Below are 21,458 nucleotides of genomic sequence, written 5' to 3' on the forward strand. Positions count from 1 at the left end.
CAAAAAAACAACCTGTATGTTGCTGTCTGTGCAGTTCTGGTAGTACCGCAATTCCAAATGCACTCTGCTAACCAGGTCCAAAGTGAAGTGCTGATACTGCTGCAGTATGCCCACAACTAGTCCTGGGTCACAGTCTGTACAGCCTTGGTGGAGTGCAGAAGACAGCTAAATGCTTCTCTGTTCAGCTCTGCTCCTTGTCAGCACAGCTGGGGCAGCACAGCCCCAGCAGGCAGCTCTCTACCAGCAAAGACAGCACAACTCACATGGTGTTATATCCCAGTGGAGTCTCTTGGTGTTTGGCTCAGGTACACCTAGTGAAGAGCAGACGATTCCTGTGACTCAGTATTCACCCATGCTACCATTCTGGAGTTGAAACAAAACCCCATTAAGAGTATGGGGCCTGGTATACATTAGAACCATATTCATTAGGAGGGAGGTGTTGATGAGGATGGAGGGGAATAGTCTGCATGATGAAATTCTACTGTCTGCAAAGTAATAATCATGATATTTGATGCTGCTGTGGTACTTTTTGACAGAAAAAGTAGCATTGCCTGTGAGTAAATACTCTATAAATGAATATGGAGATAGTTGTGCCTAAAATGGATGCACTGTTAACAGATAAAATCCAAACCTCCAGAATATGCCATCTTTACTTGTTTGGAGAGGGGAAAGTGTGTGTTCTTAAGACCTTTTTCTAATACTCTATAATGTTTTGGGGCTCTTTGTATTCTGTAACAGATGCAGCCAATTCTGTGATTTTGAGCTGAGCTATTCTTGGCAACTCGATCATTTTGAACAGCTTAGGAGATTTAAAGTGTGCTTGACACAAAAAAAAAAGAAAAAATCCTCTCTGGGATGAAAATCTTTCTGCTTGATTATTGCCTAACCCATTTTCAACCTGATGATACTAAATTTTGGAAACAGAGCTTTTAATTGGCACACTTAGGCTCTGGGTAAAATGAAAGTGAGTTGCATTATATGAGAACGTGTTCATAAAGATGTTTTTAATCCCTAACGGTGCTTCATGAAAGGCTAACTGTGAAAGGATTTTATAATCCAAAAAATCCACTAACCAGAACAAAGATAATACTAATCTTTCTTGGTGAGATACAAACTAGGCTGTATCAGATAGCAGTGCTGCTGTTGTTTTTAAATAAATCATCTTCATGTAGAAATCTCAGCTTTTTGTGATGTTTAATTCAATAAGCAATTTTGAATTGGGCCAGGAATTTTATATAATGCGTGCAAAAATCTGCAGTATAAAACTTTTACCATAGAGTCTACATGTGATTTATGGATAAAGTAAATACAGAAATACTCAGTGTTTTCTGCACGTGTATTAAGCATGTCTTGCTCTGGGGGGGGGAGTATGGAGTTGACAGAATGGCTGAGATTGGAAGCGATGTCTGGAAATGGTCTAGTCAGCCTACCTACCATCAATGTCACTGTTCCTACCTGCACTGAGACAAAGGTGAGGTGAAAATGTGGTGAACCTTATTAGAATAGGGTTACTTGGGTGTCTAGTAATACATGCTCACACTTGTCATTAGTTCTTTGTAACACCTAGCTGAAGAAAATAATCTTGAAGCTAATAATAAAAGGCTTGTCTCTGTGTTTTATAGAGCATTGATGGTCCAGGTGAGCATTTCCAAAGCAGGCTCCGCAAGTGGCCTGTCTTAAAAAACATCTTGTCCTCAAACACAAAAATTGACATCATGTGACTTTAGAAGTATTTGTACAGGATTTAACTTTTTTGACTTAAAGTGAAGGAGGTAAAATAACTTCTCTTTGCATTAGTCAGCTCTACTCAAAGTAAAAAGGAACTCGATCTTTCTCAGAAATGTTTCAGATGGGTTAGTTCAGAGATGGAGAGAACTGTTTAAGTAAACAGTATCCATAATATGGTCATCATACTGAAGATTTTACAGCTGAAATACATGAACTGAGCCATGGAGAGAAAGTATTATAGATGGGAACTGAGGGCAAATTGGGTTAGAGGACTTGATACCAGAGATTACATAGTGATGAGTACCAATATGCACCATCTGTTTAAAGCTAGAGAATAGGCAAACATGTTTTGGTTATGACATTGTTGACCTGCATCACAGTGAGCATTTTCAGAAAAATACTCTGGACCAAGCTGAAGTTTAAATTTAGCCTGGGTCACTAAGCGAACACCAATTAGACTGTCTTAACATCAGCTCTCACAGGTGTGTCCTGAATGCTTTACCTGATGATGAAATTTTGAGGAGAGCAATTTGAATTTTTTTTTTTTTCTAATTAGTTAGCGTGACTGTTCCTGTCTAAAACATCCAACAATGTCAGTTGTTCATTTAGGGCTAATGCTGTCTTTCTAAGCCAAAACTGTACTTCTAATACTTTTTTCCTCAAGTAATTAATAAACAATAAATTAATAAACACTCAAAGTTACAAGTTCTCTACCAACAAATGAGGCCGTGACCCTGCAAATATTTGTAAAATGTTCAAATATATCAGACAAACTACCTTGGACTCTGAGTCATACCATAACTTCATACTGTACCTCTGTCAATGTATCTGAATGCTATGAAGAGTAGCTAATGTATTAAATACTCTGTCGTCTTTTGGTTATGTGAAACCTAAGTTGGGTAATACTGCTTTTACAACCTGGTTTGTGTTGAACACTAGCACATGTTCTGTATAGTGACAGATATTTCTGTAACTGTTTATATAAAATGAAGGAAAAATTATAAACTTGATTATAGGAAAACTGAAGTGGAAAAATCATTAGTCAGAAACAGCTTGCTATAAGCTAATTGCTAGTCTCTTTACTAATTTCTGATGGTTGATTTTCTTATGTTGTTTCACTTGGGAATCTAGAGACATAATGTACCAGAACATTTACAATGTGTTTTGTTTTTTTTTTTTTAAATTCCTGCTTCTTAGTTTAAATGCATAAATGCAGAGAGTTTTCTTCTTGAAAACAAATCATTCAAGTAACATATAATGTGATCTGTAATATTACATATATATACATGTATATTAATATTATGCATTATGTGTAATTATATGTGAGTATTATGCATATTATCATCAAAGCTTATTTTATTCAATAGATGAACATTTATTCTCTATTAAAATAGCCAGGCTCATTGTGCATTGTGTTTGCAAACCACTTATCTGGCCTCTGTATGTATATGAAGTCTAATCGCTCTTTCTGGTGTGGCCTCATCCCTAATGTTTTTTTCCCCAAACAAATGTTCAGTAATGCAGTGTCACTGTTTCATTCCTTGAACAGGTACATTTTTCAATTTCTTAAGTATTTCAGGCTCTGATAACAGAGCTCACCTGAGAGATTACAACGAATGATGGAGGCAAAAAAATGTGTCCTATGAAATACACGGATATACTTTTGAGGACCTCAAATCTGTCTGTAAAGTTTTGTTTGTTTTTTATTACATTTGTTTCTACTATTTAGAGCTTTGTTATCTCTAATTTAGAATGCTCTGTATGAAACGATCTCCTGTTACCACACATTCCTCCCCTCCTTCCTTCCTGCACACTGTTCAGTACCACAGGAAGGTCCCGCTCTTAAAACAAAACCAGAGTTGCTTGAATTAGCTGCATCTCCTCATGCTGCTGAGATTGGTCTGCTTTTGCCAGGGCCGTTTTTCTTACTCATAGCTTATCTTATGAAGAGAATTGAGTACAGATCTTTAAGGAGTAGGAACAGCTATTTTAACTTAAGTTTTTCTTAATCTTTCTAAAAGAACCAATGACTTGTCCTATCTGCTTAGCAGTTTTAATTTCAAATTGCCATTATGAAGTATCTTAAGAGGTATTCCTATTGGAAATTTTAGTTATATACTGATATATACACCAGAGGGTACTAATATGATATTTTTATGTGGATCAGTAACTTAATATAGGTGAGATGTTTGGTTCTGCCCTGCCCCAAATAGCATTTTGTTGTGAAAGCACAAATGTGAAAATGGGTTCTGAAAGCACTCCTAACACTGAGTGGTCATATTCTATTGCTTGAAACACTATTGTTGCCTTTATTCCGAAAATAAACAATTTTCTGCCTGAAAACTTATGTTTGATGTCTACAAACCAGAGGATTGGTCTCACCTGCTCTGCATAACCAGACACATAACTATCCTGCATAAATCTAAGTTACAAGTTTTCCAATTAAGTGATGCTTTTAAATTAACACACATGGATTTTTTTTTCTACAGTAATTTTAATAATGAAAATTATTTTAGTGTTTAATTATGTTTTAATTGTTTATAATCTGCTTTACTAAGTATTTCCCATAAACACTAAATTTTTAAAGACCTATTGGAAAAGCAGAATACATTCTGCTTTTATTTTTACAATGACCTCTTTTATTCTAAGGAGATTCTTTTAAAATTTGCAAACACAAACTAGCTTGTTTGGAATATATAAAGTCCTTTTGTTTTGCTAAAATTTTTCAGAGGAAGTTACTGGAAGGAGTAGTTCCTTGATTTACTGTTTCATGTAACTAGCACCAAAAATTCATGGCAAGTTAATTGCAAACTGATTAGCATTGGTACTTCCATTTGTATCTATATTGTAAAATTGTAGCTAAATTGCTACAGCTGGGCAGTAGATTTATTCCATTTTATCTAGTACAGTACTAATGCCAACTTGACAAACAAATCTGAATACCAAATGATAGAGGGTTTCTCTACCTGAACACACAACTTAAGAACAGAAGGAAAAAAACAGGTTTGGTTTTCCATTTCCATGTGATAAAAAATTAAAACTGATGGTGTTTAACTTTTTCATATAAAATTAGGTTTGTGCATATTAAAAGTATTGTACAAAGGTTGTAAAAGTACATCTGAAAAAATGGTTTAATTTTGTTTTTAAATACTTTTCCTACTGGTGGGTCAATTTGTGATGTAAATAGTGGAAAATTTCTAATGTAAATAGTGGAAAATTATCTTTTACTCAGGCTTTATGGCATTTAGTGCTTTTAATACAGCTGTCGTCCATTCTGTCAATACACTGCAAAGCAGAGAATTTTAGTTCAGCACATTTACATATAGCAATGCATACAAGCAGGCATCTTCAAGTCCACAAGTAACTTCTAGTTAAAGAATATGCACAGACACACCTGTTCTTCTACACAAATGAAAAAAATTTCGGGGTATGTTAGGAGTGTACACGCCTATGTTCTGAGTAATACGTTGTGGGTTTTGATAGTGTTTAAAAATAGGGTTTTTCTTTCCTTTATTAACTTAAACCTCGGAAGTAAATGTGAAATCAAGCTGTAACTTAATGTTGCTCATGACCTGGTGTCTTCTGAAGACAACTGTAGATATTGAGGGTTTTAATTCTGAAATAAAGCCCTCTGACATTAAACAGAAAGGTCAAATCAGTCATTAATGAAGTGAGCGCTCTATCTATAAATAGTACTTGGTTTTATAACAGACAAAACTGAAGGAGAATAAGGATCATCAGCACTGAACTTGGAGCAGGTTCTGTATGGTTAGATTTCATTGCAGTTTCCTAGTAATCCTGATAAGAAAAAGCGGTTTGGAAGCAGGGCTTGTAATACTATCTGCGTTATTTAATAAGATCATCTGCAGTTTTCCAGTTGTGCTTAAGTCTTCTAAGCTCTCTGTCTACCTCCATGCTTTACTTTTTATAATCTTTGGTTTTACTTGCTTAGCTGCTTTCACGGACTGAAGCTGTAGTGGAGCTGTTTTGGCATTTACTAACAGGGCAACTTTTTTCTTAGTGACCTAGCATTCACTACTGGAACATCATTCCTGACAGACAGCAAGGTCTCTTTGCTTTTGTTATTTTAACTAAAACATCCATCCAAATGTAGCCAGTTTTTAACAGGTTTTAGAAATATCAACTGGGGTACTTGGTGCTTGTTTTCTTTAATTGCTACTACTGCCTTTCTAAAACTGCCATCAGTGATGACCATACCATAGACAGGGATGATCCAAGCTTTCCTTTGCATTGCAGCTCTGGACTATTGCCAGCATTTGAATGCTTCACAGAGAGCAGGGGGCAAGAGGCAGAGGTGATGCACAGGAGGTAGGAATAGAAATTGGTAGGTGGGGAAGAAATCTAGGCTGAAGGTAGGAAGTTTAGATGGAGACTTTGAGGAGCAAACACTGGTTGAATTTCTGCATGAAGATGTTAAAAGATGGTCTTGAAGTTATTAGAGGAGGACTAACCTTGTGGTTTGTGGAATAAGTGAAGCACAGTTGCCTAAGACTAGATTGAGAGAAGTCTAGGATTGTTTGTGTGAAGAACACTGTGGGATAAGGATCAGAGATGGGTGTGCTTTTGGGTGTAGAACTGTTTGGTTGGAAGCTGCATATATGATTAGTTCTGTATATGCAGCAAAAAATTCTAAGATACATGGTGTAAGCAGCTAGGGATTGCAGAAAGAGAGTTGCTATCATGTTCAAGGTGTTTGAATGCTCTTCTGCATTTTAATCCATCTTTTCTACGGAGTTCCTTTGTCATGACTGATAATACCCTGTTGCAACTACATGTTGGACTCTCAGTAGGTGATTATCAGACACTGTCATTTTACGTGTCTGGTTTCTGAGCCCCCATGGCAAGGATGCCAAGCTTTTCATGCCAAAATAGGCCACCATAAGCATTTCTAGTCCTCCATTAGAGATACTGCATAAAAATTGTCAGAAATTGACTTACCTCAAGATATGAGTGCACTGCGTTCAAATTACTATGTTTGTAGATGTATCTGGGATGACTGTGGCATTGGTACAAGAGGCACTAAACTCATCCTAACCATGAGCAGACAGTTTCTTCAGGAGGATGCTGTGGGAAACTGTGTCCAAGGCTTTATTGAAGTCAACGCCCACAGTCCTTCCCTCACCTGGAAAGTGGTCTGGTGAGAACTTCTGCCAGCTCCCTCAGTACCCTTGGGTGGATCCTGTCTGGCCCCGTAGACTTCTGTGCATCTAATTGGAGGATCAGGTCACACGCTACTTTCCCTTGGATTATGGGGAATTAATTCTGCTCCATATCCCACTCTTCCAGCCCAGGGAGGCTGAGCACCTGAAGAACAACTGGCCTTGCTACTAAAGACTGAGTCAAAGAAGGTATTAAGTACTTCAGCCTTTTCCTCATACTTAGTCACTGTTTCCCCCTGCGTCAAATAAAGGATGGAGATTTTTCTTTGCCCTCCATTTGTTGCTGATGTATTTATAGAAACTTCTTCCATTGTCTTTTATAGCAGTGGCCAGTTTAAGTTCTAGTTGGGCTTTGGCCCTTCTAATTTTCTCACTGCATAACCTCACAGGATCCTTGTAGTCTTTGAGAGTTGCCTGTCATTTCTTCCAAAGGGCATAAACGCTTTTTTCCTGTGCTTTACTACATCATGTAACACATAGAAAACATAAGACATGTCCTGCAGGTTTAGTTTAATGGTCCATCCAGCTAATCCAATATTCTTTCTCTGACTGTGCAGTAGGAAAGCAGCCAGACAGATTTTTCCTCCTCCCTTTGCCTATTTCCAATGTATATCTCCAGAATATAACAACTGGTAGAGGGTTGTTAAGGTTGTTACATCCTTCTTTACTGCGTTTAGCATCCCTTTAGTACCTGTTTGTCCAGTAAAAGTGTCCAGATTATCACCTTTGTATTCTGTAAATACTGAAGACTCTTGAGCTCCAGATTATTTGGTTTTAAAACTTCAGGTTGTATGTCCCACTGTGCTGTTGTGAGGTTTGTCAGCATTTGAACAGAGCACTGTGATACAGCCCTCAATACCTGATCTGTGCTTTTTAAACTTGGAGATCTATGTGCAAATTGTTCTGTTTTCTACAGTTGAAATTGTAATTAACAGCTACCTTCTAAAGGCAATGTGACTGCCTATGTTTAGAGAAGTGACTTTTCATGAGAATGTGTAATAAGATAGACCATCCTTAAAGGTAAGAGGGGTTGAGTTTTCTTGATATAGCCAGAAACAAAATACAAATGTTGCTGTTTTCAAGACAATTAGTCTATTGAAATACAAAAAGTGTAGAAATAAGCTACTTATGCCTTCATTGTGTAATAAGTTAGGCTGGAGGTAACCTTAGGAAATGATCTGGTCTAAAACTGTACCAGGCAGGGCTTGTTCTTTCATAGAGGTTTCTTTTCTACAAAGTTTGAGAAAACATTTTAATTCTGAACTATACAAATATCCAAACAGTTCTTTTGAGTGGATTATGTTGCATTTTTACACTGCTGCTGTGAGGGAATGTTTTTGTTTCACTTGTTTTGAAATCTCTGATGTTCTTGCTGAAAATTTACAAGTAATTTTTGTTCAGTTTGATTTCAGTGTAAGGGGGTCTAATCACAGAAACGTGCATGAGCATTTGAGACGGGTCACTTCTGAGAAGGTTTAAGGGTAAAAAAAGGATGACAATTGGCAATAATGTACTAGCTGCATTGATTGAGCAGGTTCTAGAATTAGAGATGATGTTGCTGGACCTATATTAAGTTGTGCTGTGGGAAATCACAGCTTGTTGCATTAAATTAGGAGCAGCATGGCACTAGCTCCTCTCTTCTATTTCTGGAAGATTATCTGCCATCTTTGCCTGCCTTTTCATGTTACTAGTGCAATTTAAGACTACAGCAGCCTTGGAGCTGCTTTGGTTTGTTGGTTCCATTTGTAATATATAATGTTACATGCTTCAAGTTAGGAAAAAGGAGAAAAAGAGAAGTGCATAAGGAGTAGCAAAGGGCAGAAGTAATTTACTAATTTTCAAGTGAAGGTGTTCTGGGGGTGGGAGAGAGTTCAAGTGCAAAACAGGCATATTGCTGAATTTAATCATATTTAAACTAATGTAGAGAGCCATATTCTGCACTGATCTCTTGCAAACCAAAGACATGTATGGTAGATTACCTCTGAATACAAAGCTATATTTTCCTACTCTCAAAATGTGGAATAAGTCTTCACGTAAAAACACCTGGTTAGTACAGCAGCTGAACCAAGACTTTACATCTGTAAGCACTGCCATACTTTTAACAAAGTAAACAGCTGTTTTAAATTATTGTCTTTATATTAGCTCTTTGTAGTTAGACTTGAATTTAGTATTCTGATTTATTCCTCCTACACTGCAGATACCTAAATGTATGCTTTGATTTTATTAAGTTGTGTGACATCCCAGCTACGGTGGTGTTCTCATACTGTATTTTTCTCATGGAGTTTAATGTTTATTTTAAACCTACTTTGGATTCTGGTCATAACATCTGGGGTTTATGTGCCCATTGTTCCTTCTCTTCATATATTATTTCAATTCCCTGTGCAGTCATATTTCTGAATAATTCTATACAGTTATGAAATCAGATTAAGTGAGGAGGGATAAACAACTAATATAATATGCTTCAGACCAAGAATAGAAAAAAAAAATTGATTTTTTTTCAATGCATAAAAAAAATCCATTGCAAATAACTCTTGCATTACATGCTTTTATAAAGTAAGTGTGTATGTGTAATACACAGTAACCATAGGTACTCTGTTACAAGTAATTCACCAACACCTGAGTGAGTTGATGATGGCTGTCTCTCAAAATGAAGGGTTAGTACACTTTGCAGTTTACTTCGTTATCATCGCTGCTCAGTCATGTGGAGTGCCTGACTTCCTGTGGCCTGTTGTAACTCCATCTGGGATGAACAATATGGAATTTCTTTTGACTTAAACATAGCCATTATGCTCTGTGAGGGGCTGGAGCTGATAAATTTACTCTGTAAAGCTCAAATGAAAACAAGATATATTACTACTTGTAGATAGTTCAATTCATAGCAGTGCTTATATGACTTCCCATTAAGATGTTAAGGACATTTATTTCTCTTTATTCAAAAAGCTCTATTGCCAGGATACTATAGGTGGTGCTGCATTTTCCCTTTGAAGAAAAGATTTTTTTCTTAACTGAGAAGTTGTCATATTATGCTGCATTAGTATAAGTTTTAAAATCAAGAATAATTTTTAAATTAAACTCCATTGCATGTTAAATTAGTCAAGAAATAGTGCTGGTTTATTTTTGCTGGGTTTATTTTTAATGTACTTTAAATAAATGATTTAGAGCTAAGGACCTTGTAATCCCTCTAGCATAGAGCATATCTGCTTTCTGTATTTGTTTTTTCCACCCTGCAAGCATAACTTTTGCATAAAAACGTGATGCATTTATTTAACCTAGTAATAATGAGCTGTTCAGAGATGGATTTGTAGTATAATAATACTGGATGGATTATGTCTTGTGTTGATAGCTATGCCATTTTGTCTAATTCTGGGAGAGAGTCACAAACATATATAAACATAGCATTACCAAGGGGAACACTGAGATAATTCTCCCCAAGATCTCTCCTTCCATAGGGGACCAGCACTTAACAATTAAAGGCAAGAGTTCAGTTCTGCAGGGTGTGAAACTGAGTCAAAGATGTGGTGGGAAAACAGTTATATTGCCAACAAAATGTCTGTTGAAGGATAGGCAACATGTTATACTTACAAATCAATTGCTAGTCTTTTGCCATGTATTTAAATATAATACTTACAGAGCCTATTGTGGCATAATCTCTGTGACATAGCTCACAACTAGTTGCAAACTGCAGTAAAATTAAAGCATGCGTATACTAAAACCCTACTTGAAATACTTATCGGAACCTCAGAGCTATTTTCAAAGATTTAGTGGTATTTGGGGCTGTAAGAAAGCGAGTTACCGTTTCTTTGTTCCATGTTTCTCGTTTTTTCCCCTATGAATGTATTCATTTTAAAAAAAATATTTTTCTGGATTGTATCTGATAGTAATCAGCAATACTGCAAAAACTTCCTTCTACGTGTAAAGTTGAAATTTTATGTAGGTTTCCTAAATTATGTGTATGGTATCTTCAGATAGTTTCAATTACTTCTGTTTCTTGCCTTCAAAAGTTACTTAAGTATCAATACAATTAATTCCAGTGAAGCACACTATCCTGCTTTTCATGTGTGTGCGCTAAAGGAAATTGCCATTTCAAGTATTCAGGGGAATAAAATAGTACAACTTTCAAGCTGGGGGTGGGGCACAGGAATAAATCTGTAAGCAAAATCTTTGATTTTGTGTGTATGTGGTGGGTTTTCTTGGTTTTGTTCTGTGCTTTTTTTTTTGTTGTTGATATTTTATAACAAAATATAAGTTATATATTTTAAAATAAATTTTATAACTTTATTAAGTGATCGGTATTTGTGTGTGGTCTAATGTTAAATGTTTTGTCTTAAATTTTTTCCTGCAGATTTGTTCCTGACTACATCACCAAATTCACAGAAGAGACAAAATATTCAGTTTGAGACATGGGTAAATAAGGTAAGAGAGAAAATACAAATAACTGTTCTGTTAATATCACTGGAGACCTTTTACTCAGGATGAATTCCTCTGCAGATTTTTCAACTTGACTGCTAAGGAAATCAGTATATGGAAACCTTCATATACCTTAGCAGGACTCTGGGTGTCCTCAGCTGTCCTAGGATGTTACTGACATTTAGCATGGTGATCTATGAAGATAAGGCTGATCACTTTTGTTTGTTTGTTTGTTTTTGCAGCATCAAAGATTTTTCATAAGTAAGCTTTCTTAAAACTAAAACTTCAGGTCTTGGGTAAGGTTTTGTGGGACAGAGGTTCAAAACCTCATTTCTATTACAGTAAGTATGCACATGACATGTTGAGAAAATTGAGTCCCATGTTAACTAAATATAACAAGGGCAATTTAAGGTTGGGGTAAAATAGGTCAATGGATTATTTAAATTTATTTATTAAGATTCTGCTGTGGTATTGCCTAACCTGGCTGGAGTCCATGAAGAACCTAATTTTTTTTTTTTTAAATAAAAATTAATGAAATTAGTTGATATGAAACTTAAATCTATCTTAAAATACCTTCATTGAGCCATTAAAAGCTGTGAAATTGCTCTACAAAGCTAGGCAAATTTATTCCCTTCACTGAGGCACCATATAATGCTTTTTAAATATTTGCCTATATGATATATGCTTTTCTGTCCAGCTGAGCACAGGGCCTAGTCTTCTTTTCTGCGCAGAGATGTGTGTCAATTTTTTTTTTTTTTTCACATCTGAGTCATTATAAATTATATGTCAAGGTAAAGATATGCAGTCAAACATCCGCATACTGTCTCCAGAGTTGCATCTTCAACGTCACTGAAGTCTACAAATGGAGTATGACATGAGTAAGCAATATGGATGACTAAACATAGTCATTGTTACCATTTGTCTCCATAGCTTTATATATACTTGTGTACATAGAACTTCATATAAGCTGATTGCAATGACTAGGAAAGTGTGCCTTAGATTATCTTACGTGGCTATGAAAACTTAATGTTTTAAATGGTTTTGTTCCAGCTGTGATCCAGGTCTATGATAAATGAAGATCCAGCACTCCTCTTTAGTCTATCTGATGAAATGCTGCACTACTCTTTTCTGCAGGCCTACATTTTAACAGTAGAAGATTAAAACGAGAAATAAACCAGACCAAATTTAAAATCAAGTTATTTCCTAATTAGAAGGAGAGTCAGAAGCTATTTTTAACAGGTGTGCAGGTGTGGGGTTATATATTATATATATTTAGAAAAATCACATGTCAATATGCATAAATACACATTAGTATTCATAATCACTTGATTAGGACTTAGATCGTTGCTGAAATAACCCCATCTCTTTCTCATAACATAGGAAAATATATGGATAATTGTACCTGTTTATTACTATTACTAGATTTCCATAAGTTTCCATGAAGGATTAGAAATGCAGAAACTCGGTCCCAGTTTTCAAAAAGTGCATTTTTTCCATAGCTGAGATGTCTCTTTATTATCTACTTAAGCACTTTTTTTCTGGATGTGTATTTTCTTCGATTCAAAAGTCAGATTTTATCACTCAGTCTGCAGCTTAGTTTTTCTATCATTTTTGTCTCGTTTCATAGGATGGGAACTTCTCTAAAGCTGGAAAAAGTAAGGAAATGCCTAGTGGTGTGGAAGTTGTTGGACAGTCTGTGTTTGCAGATTTTGGTGAGTTATTCTTCTAAACTATTCTGAGTGTTTCTTTGTTATAGTTTGGTTTTGTACTCTAAATCAAAGAAAAAATATGTTTGGCTCTAAAAGTGTGGGGTTTAAACTTTTTTTTTTCCTTTAAGGTGTTATATCTGTTTGTAATTCTTGAAATATCTGGGGATAATTATTAATAAATGCAACTAAATTCAATTTTGTATCTCAGTACATTCTGCATCATGTGTAGCTAGTTCTGAAAGCTGCACTGAAGGGCTGTTCCTTTGAGATGTGGTACAGTGCCAAACATACTCTTATTGGACATGTATTTTGTTTGTCATGATTTTTTTGTTTCCCTAATTTGTCTCAAGATATTGAGTGAATGTTCATAAATTCTTCACCTGTGCAGACTAATAAAGCTAAAATGTAAATTAATTAAAATTACTTGAATAAAGATTGATGAAACATGGTCAAATCTTAATGGTTGTAACTGAAAATTCTGTGAGGGTTTTCTCAGAAGAAAAACTTAATTTACAAGTAAATCTATTTTTTCAAGGGTTAGTGAGAGCCTGTGTTTTTGTGTTAGAATGTACTTTTTTCAGCCCATTGTGGCTCATCAATGTGTGTCTTGTTACAGAGAACAGGAAATGTTTGGTTTGTAGTCCAAAAAAAACCCCTTTTTTTCTGTGCACTAAAATAAGAATTTTGCAGCCCAAGGGAAAATGCCGTAGGCCTGATTCTGCTGACACTATTGAGAGCAAATAATGTCTTAAAGAACTAATGTACTATATTTATCAAACACACTTGTAAATTGTGAGACTGAGGCTGTCTTAAAATGTTGTTAAATGACAGCCTTGTTGTATCATTTTGGTTTAAAAATCTGTTTCAAACCAAATGACTTTTTTTTTTTGTTTTTTTTTAAATTAAAAGTCAGATTCTGTATTAGACCCAGAGTCCAATTCTCTTGTTCTGTGCTGCTATTTATCAGTACTCTAGTAGTACTCAGGACTTCTAGCATAGCTTTTTTACTGACATTTAAATAGAAGACACCACTGCTGAATAGTTAATTATCCTTAAATTCTTATCTAGCAACAGTGGGTGGTTTTACAGATCCATAGTAAATGAAATAAGGTAAGAGCTGAACAGTGCTCTAGGTTCTTCTGTGAAGTATTTTAACATGTTTTCTAAAAACTTTGTAGGAGTTTCTGTAAAATCTTTTCGTGTATATCTACAAATATAGACATTTATGGATATACTATCTGGAGGAAAGATTAGAATTCTATGGGCTTTGCAGTTAAAAAAAAATTTGGGGTTTTTATAACCATTTTCCAAAATTATGTTCTGAATAATGTCTTAAGTACTAAGTAGAAGTCTGTTTGCTGTTTTGTGTTTTTTTATTCTTTTTAATGATGACAATGCGGAAAGCAGTTGTTACATAGGATAATTTTATCTGTGTTAGGTAGTTAATGAACCCAAATGATATATGAGAATGCTAGAAATTTATCATAATAAATGGTATTTTAACAAACCCTGGGATGGCTTTGGAAAGAGAAGTGGAACTGTTCAAATGCTACAGTAACAACTTTGAGCATGTGAATAAATGGAATGCACGGTGATACAGCAGTGCAGTATAGTGTGTGGTTTTGGTCCAGCCAAGGTTATGAAAAACGGTGGCCAGTATAGCTGGCTTAGCTGTGGGGGGCTACTGCTTTGGAGTTACATCACCAGTTGTTTAATACCCTGCTCTGCTAATTATCATCAAGTTCATGGACAAAACATTAGGGTGAGGTGGCAGTGGAGCAATCTTTTTAGTAAGGATTCATATCATGGGAGAAAATGTGTGCACGGACTCAAGAAATGCTTGCAAATAAATGTAGAGGGACAGCACGTATGGCAAAGCAGGCAGAGGGGCAAGTATCTATGGGAGGAGACGTTGGCTTTTCAGAAGCTGACTTTTTGGAATTAGTTATTCTGAAAGCTCTCTGCCATTTCATCTCTTGAGAGAATGCCCAGCACAGATCTTAGTATGAGGGTCTTTCTTCCTCTTCCTGAAGGGCTACTTACATACCATCATCTTTTCCTTCATTCCAGGTCACTCAGGTTCATCTAAGGTGGGTGAAGGATGGGAAATGGTTTAATGGTCTTTCTGCCTATTCCTCTTCCTAAGCAAGTGAAAAGATTGCTATAAACCCATGTGTGTGTCTTGACAGAGGATCAGAGTTTATTCTGACAACTACAGAAATACTTACAACTATGCTTTCAAATTTACTAGTTGAGTACTATTATGACTTTAAACTTTCTTCTGTTGTAACAGTGGGTAGGAAATGCAGTAATGCATCTTTTTGTTTTTCCCCAATTCTATACATTAATTTAAAATAACTAAGACATCAAATAGTTATCTTCTAGTTGTACTAAGTTTTAGAGAATATTGATGTGAATATGGTGCTAAAATGTGTATGAGTAACAAAGGGATATAATTCTGAATTCCGTGTTCTTTATGAAATGCAATCTGGAGGAAGTTGAATAATACTACCATCAAACAATCCTATCTACTGCAAAATAGGTCTGTGTTAAGAGTAGCTACACAGTAATTGGTAGAAGAAAAAAGCTTTTAATGCAAAGGAGGATCTTACTTGAGTTCTGCTGATGTGCATTTTTATTCTGTTATTTTGTTCTGAACCAGTCTAACAATAAAGAGGCAAAAATCTCACATTACTAGAATGACACTGGATCAGAGTAACTGCATTTGCCCACCATATGTTTAGATACCTGAAAAGGTAGACATTTATCATACAGATTCTGCTCGTAGTGAGCTAAAGTTAAAGAAAATACTTTACTTGAAATGGTTTGTCAGACCTGAATATTTTTTTTCAGTTTTCCATTTTGAAACTGATGAAATAATGATTGTCATAAGTCAAAGGAAGATAAGGTATGATAGCTTGCAGTTTGAAATAGTAATTTGGCTATCTGTAATGGGGCCTGAAAGAGGTTTGATTGCACAACAAATCAAAATAGCACGATGAAAATGTAAAATGAGTTTTTACTATCTTACAAAAGATTGCACTACTTTCTACCTAAACAGCTTTTTGCCAACTTGTCTGTGGTACACTGAGCAGAACATCCCATAGCCCTCTGACTCTGCTCTATGCATGCTGCAAGCATCCTCACTGTTGGCACTGGGGTACAGCTGCTGTGAGTGGAAACATGTTCAATGTTCATATCATAAGCCTGTTACATTCTTACTTCTGTGTTGCCTGCCTCCAATTTCTTTTTCTTTCTTGACATTTTCTGTACCTCATAGCTGATGCACCAGCCTTGCCATTCACTAAAGGTCTCAAAGGATTCCATATTTCTTTGTGCTTTCGCTCTCTGCCACTTCTCGTTTCCTTTGGTGTCATGTGCAGGCGTGAGCTTGGGAGCGTCACTTGTGCTGCTGCCTGCTCATTGACACCCACCTTTGCATTTCTGTAGTCCAAGATTCTGATTTAGTGATCACACCTACATCTTGACAAAACATGCATTGTTTCAAAAGGTGACTTTGTCCAACATTTCCTGCTTCAAAAAGTTTTATTTAAAGTACCCTTTCCAGCCATAAGTATTTAGGTGTCATTTGAAAAAAGAAAGAAGCCTTGAATAAGATCCTAACTGAAAACTTCCAAAGGCAACTAATTTTGGGTAAGATTGCCTTTCTTAAACTAAGGAGGTTGAACAACAGCTATGAAGCATAAATTTAGATAGTTGGAGTTGGAAAAAGCAGCAATTATGTGACTCACAAGAAAATGTCACAGTTAGTGTAGTCTTAGCACTGTGTTCCTGAATTACTCAATAAATATATATTCTTTTTGTGAAAAAGATATACCAGTGTATGTTGGTATATATCACTGTATATGTATCTGTAAGGTCTGCTACATTTCTGTATGTATGTGTATATTTTAATGGAAAAATATACAAAAGCAGGTGTGTGTATGTATATAAAAATTTATGGTACTGTGACTTTGTGTCAAAATTGGAGCCTCTAAAATAAATAGCACTCCCCTCTATTATATCATAGTGATGGTTTGTACATTAACCTGACCAAAGGGCAGGGAACAATTGCCAAATCTGTATTACCCTTTTAAAAATAAATCAGAAATGCTTTATGACATATTTATTACAAATTGCCATTTCAATTGATTAAGGTGAGCAGAGCTGGACACTAGAGAATTCTACACTTATTTAGCTGACATATTGCTCCAAACAAGTAAGAGCTCTTCATTATTACTTTTTCTATTCTTCTCATGTCACTATGGTAATTGCAGTGCAGTGGTTGCTATAGCAAAAATGATTAATCCTCCGTTGTTATCTGTATGCTAGCAGAGGCTTTTTATAAGATCTGCTTGTACTGTCTTTAGAGGAAATCATAGGTTTTGGCTAGAATCCTGATAAACAATTGCAATTATAAAGAGTTATAAAAAAATAATGTCATTTTAACAAATAAAAGATTTCCCACTATTTTAAGACATTGAAGGATTTCAGTTGGGGTGCTCTGAAACTGACCAGGATTTTTTTTTTTTGTAACAAGATGAATGTGAACCCTGTTCTGGACACACAAACCTGATATTTTCTTGTTACTTTGAAGATGAACAAAATGTGTCTTCAAAGTAGTGACCCCAAAGCAATTAGCATATAATTTTAAAAATATATAAAAATATTTATAAAACTATGCTGTTTATACAGCCATAATTCAGTTTTACAGGAAAATGTTTTAACTGCCATTCATACTGTTGATAGTGTCCTTCTAAGTAAATACAATACAATTCTTACTTTCTCAAGGTAGCATTTAGCCAACTCCACCTCAGTTCTTTGTCTTTTACTCGCTATTTGTTTTCTCAGCTGCTGCTGAGTCTTTACCTGTGTGATCTCCCCTGATTTATGAAGCCTGTATTTACTCCTGCTATGCAAACTTGCTCAATTTTTGACAAAGGATGGATTTGGATTGTTAAAGCTCTATCAAAGTCTTCTAGGGACCTGAACTCTAATTTCTCTCCTATTTAATAATCCAGTTATCCAAGTAATAATCCTGAAACAATATTCTCTGTTCTTCTCCCTATTAAGTATTTTAACTGTTTCATGTATGTTAGCTACTTGTATGACATATGGTAGAAATTATTCTTTTTCTCGTAGGAAATTATAGCTCATTATTGCCAGTTAATTATTTTTAAACAGTATAACAGAGTGCCTAACCTCAGGGGTTTTTTTAAAGCTATTCTTTGCACTGTGAAAAATTCCTTTTGTAGAAAGAGTTTTGTTCATAGTAGACTTAGATTATCCTGCAGCTGATAATATCTTAAATGCCCTGCTTTTCTCCCTGCAGTTGCGTTTCAATTTTGTAGCTTTTAGGTTTGTGTATTACCTTAATTTTAGCATGTGAATTTCTTTTGTTTTTTCCTTCTCTTCAGATGTAGTAGCTATGAATTAAAGAAAAATTCTAGTGGTGCATTTCAGTAAATAGCCCCTTTATAAAGCAATTGTCTTTTAAGCACTTCATTGGAAAATATACTACTGCTCCTGCAGTCAATAAAAGGATTCTCTAAGACCCTTTAAATGGAGGAAGACAATACTCCTGTGTTTGCACATGAGGAAGACTGTTCTGTGATCAGTTTGGGTGAAAAAGATACAAAAGCTGATGGTAATAAATCCTGAGTGACTTCAGATAAGGAAGAACTTGTTATAACAGCTGCGCTTAGCTTGTCTGAAACAGCAGTGCACACAGGTATACCAAGTTAATTGCCACTTGTGTTTTGAGTCCACAAAAGTCTATTTGAGTCTGTGAAAATGTATTTAGAAGCTAAATCTGTCATATTTGTTAATTGGTAACCAGCAATGCTGGTCAGTGATACCTTTTCATTTTAGCATTAGTTTTGGATTTCTATCATTTTTGACAGATCTGTCTAGAAGAAGATCCTTTATTGAGATTTAAAGCCATAGCTATAAGTTACTGCTTTGCAGTTCTTTTATAAAACCAAAAAGCCCCAATCAACCAAACCAAAAAAGTGTAAATTCATGTTGGTTATAAATACATCATGTTGCTCTACAGACTGCACCCCATCTGACTGCCTTAGTAACTTTATTATTCAGTTTTGCAGTCACAGTGTGGATCTGAGAATAGGACAGATATTACATTGAAGCAATTGTGTAAAGCCCATCTAGAAAACTTTTGAATACAATGACCTCCTTCTTTCAAATTAATCTTGGATACCTTTGGGAGAGTCTTTTTCCGTACATCTCATCATCAATGTTTATGCCTATCACATATTCATTTAGTATAGACACCATCATTTCATATTGTTCCTTTTGCTGTTTAAAATGCAGCATTTCCTCATCCCTGAGATGTCTGTCCTGCTGTGATATCCACAGAAACCCCACATTTCTGAACTGTTTCCCATTCTCTTGCCACTAAATTGTAGCTGAGTACTTATGGTATTGCCAAAAATCTGAGATGCACTTTTTCTAATACAGTTCTTGCTCTCCCTGAATTTGCATAGGTTTAATAATATAATGAAGGTAAAGTTGGGATTAAGTTGTCTATTTCTGCGACAGCAAAATATTTTAGAGCCTTTTGGTATGTCCTGGCACCTGTGAGAGTGTGTGAGATGAGCTCAGTCTGGCTGGAGTTAGAGCTTTATACGACATGTGTTACTCAGCAAGCTTAAGTAATTTTATAGGCATTCTTGACTCTCTCTGAAACGTAACCACTAATTCTCTAGATCTTTACTGTGACTTCGATACATTGATATATTTTTGTCCACTTTATTTTAAATGTACTTCCAAAGCAGAGTCCACTTGTAAAGTGGGGGAATCTGTTCGCCGTATTTTGCCAAGTTCTTTCACAAGTTGCTGACACATGCTAAAATTTCCCAGGGGGAAAAAAAAAAAAAATGTTGTTTCATATTAGTCTTTTGTCAAATGAGTTTGTAGATTAAGAATTACTTGTGCTTTCTTTCCAAAGATAATAAACAAGTGGCATTCTTCTTCTAATTTTTATTCTTTGTTGAGCAATTTAATCTCCTCAGGACTGAATTTTTGTTTGACAACTTTCACAGTTAATGTAACAAGAACTCTCAACCCAAAATTTAGTCACACAAGTGGCACTCTTTAATTGCTGTTATCCCCTTCATTTGTTAGCTTGTGAATGTTGACTGCCATGTGAGCTTTCTAAAAGTATAACATTAGATAGTTCCAAGCTGTGCCATCAGGCTTTGTAGTTTCTGCGTTAAGAATATGAGGCAGTCGGAACCGGTATTTTTCAGCATAAAATACAACAGGAAATTCAGTGCTACTTGTTTAGGGTGTAGGGGGGGTTCTTATTTTGTATTTAACCTAAGTTTCTTTTTCCTGCTTGGATTCCAGTTAGTGCATTTGAGGTGGTCTTCCCATTTAAGACAGAAGACCTCACTGTTGGATCAGATACATCTTAGGAGTCTCTGTGCAGCTTGCTGGCACGCTGTGTTTAAATGCTTTTCTTGCAGTGGAGATGTGAATATGGATCCTTTGGAAAGATATAGACAGAGTCAGAAATGTTTTTGTTTGAAGGAGAGTGTTATAAGGGTTTCTTATATGTCCACAGAAACTTTGAGTCATCTGTAAGCTCTTCAGATGTGTTTTCTGAAGTTGTGATTCACATTTTCTAAAAGCAGCTGACACCGATTCTTTTAGTAATGTATAATTATCTTAGTAATTTATTATAATTGTCTCTGTCATGACCATCTCGTAGAACACTTGAAGGCAGAGAGTGACAAAAGAATTCTAATAACTTTATTACTTCAGAAGATAAATTTAAGATAATCAGCTTTCAAACAAACCTTCACTTTGTTTTAATATCAAACTCAGTTGTACTGGTTGTAGCATTCTTGCCTGCCCCCGAAGGCACTACCATAACAGTGCTTTCTCCTCCTTATTTTCTTAATATTCTTTCAACATTAAATGAAGGGCTAGTGAGAAAGGGAAATGACAACTGGGCAAAGCCATGAGGGAGAGATGTGGGCAAGCTCTATGTATGGTGAAATAAAAAGAGTAAAAAGCTTCATTAGGATGTTTTGTATAGAACAGGAGATGCCTTATACTTGTTTGGTCTTAAAATCAACAGCAGAAAAAATCTCTTGGCTTTTATTGTACTGTGTTGTTGAGGACTTTTTTTTTTCCCCTCACCTTTTTGAAGGCAGCTGGAAAAAGCTAGACTGTTCTCACTAGCGTAGCCTGCATAGTTAGCTTATTTCTCTTTGCCAGGAAACAATTTCTTTTTCACACGACCATAATAAGATATAATAATAATCTCAAAAAAAGAAAAGCTTTTTGTTTCTAAAGGAGCAGAAGTATGACTACACTGCAGCAGAACTACATAGCTGTTTAAAGTAAAAAGATTTGGATCATATATTCACCAAAAGCTGTTTTGCTCTTTAGATATGCAACTTTATCT

The 21,458-nt window shown here is 35.5% G+C and overlaps 1 protein-coding gene across 1 annotated transcript in view; it reads left to right on the top strand.

Moving 5' to 3' along the window:
* ITFG1 (integrin alpha FG-GAP repeat containing 1) overlaps window positions 1-21,458 on the top strand; it is a gene marked incomplete at its 5' end in the record, with an annotated part of 80,143 nt that overhangs the window by 9,742 nt on the left and 48,943 nt on the right. The window contains 2 exons of the mRNA XM_008947722.1: window positions 11,251-11,321; window positions 12,943-13,027. Coding sequence (XP_008945970.1) covers window positions 11,251-11,321; window positions 12,943-13,027 — 156 coding nt within the window. The remainder of the gene's footprint in view (window positions 1-11,250; window positions 11,322-12,942; window positions 13,028-21,458) is intronic.

This window comes from Merops nubicus, unplaced genomic scaffold (assembly GCF_000691845.1).
Source record: "Merops nubicus isolate BGI_N331 unplaced genomic scaffold, ASM69184v1 scaffold16909, whole genome shotgun sequence".
Classification (NCBI taxonomy): Eukaryota; Metazoa; Chordata; class Aves; order Coraciiformes; family Meropidae; genus Merops; species Merops nubicus.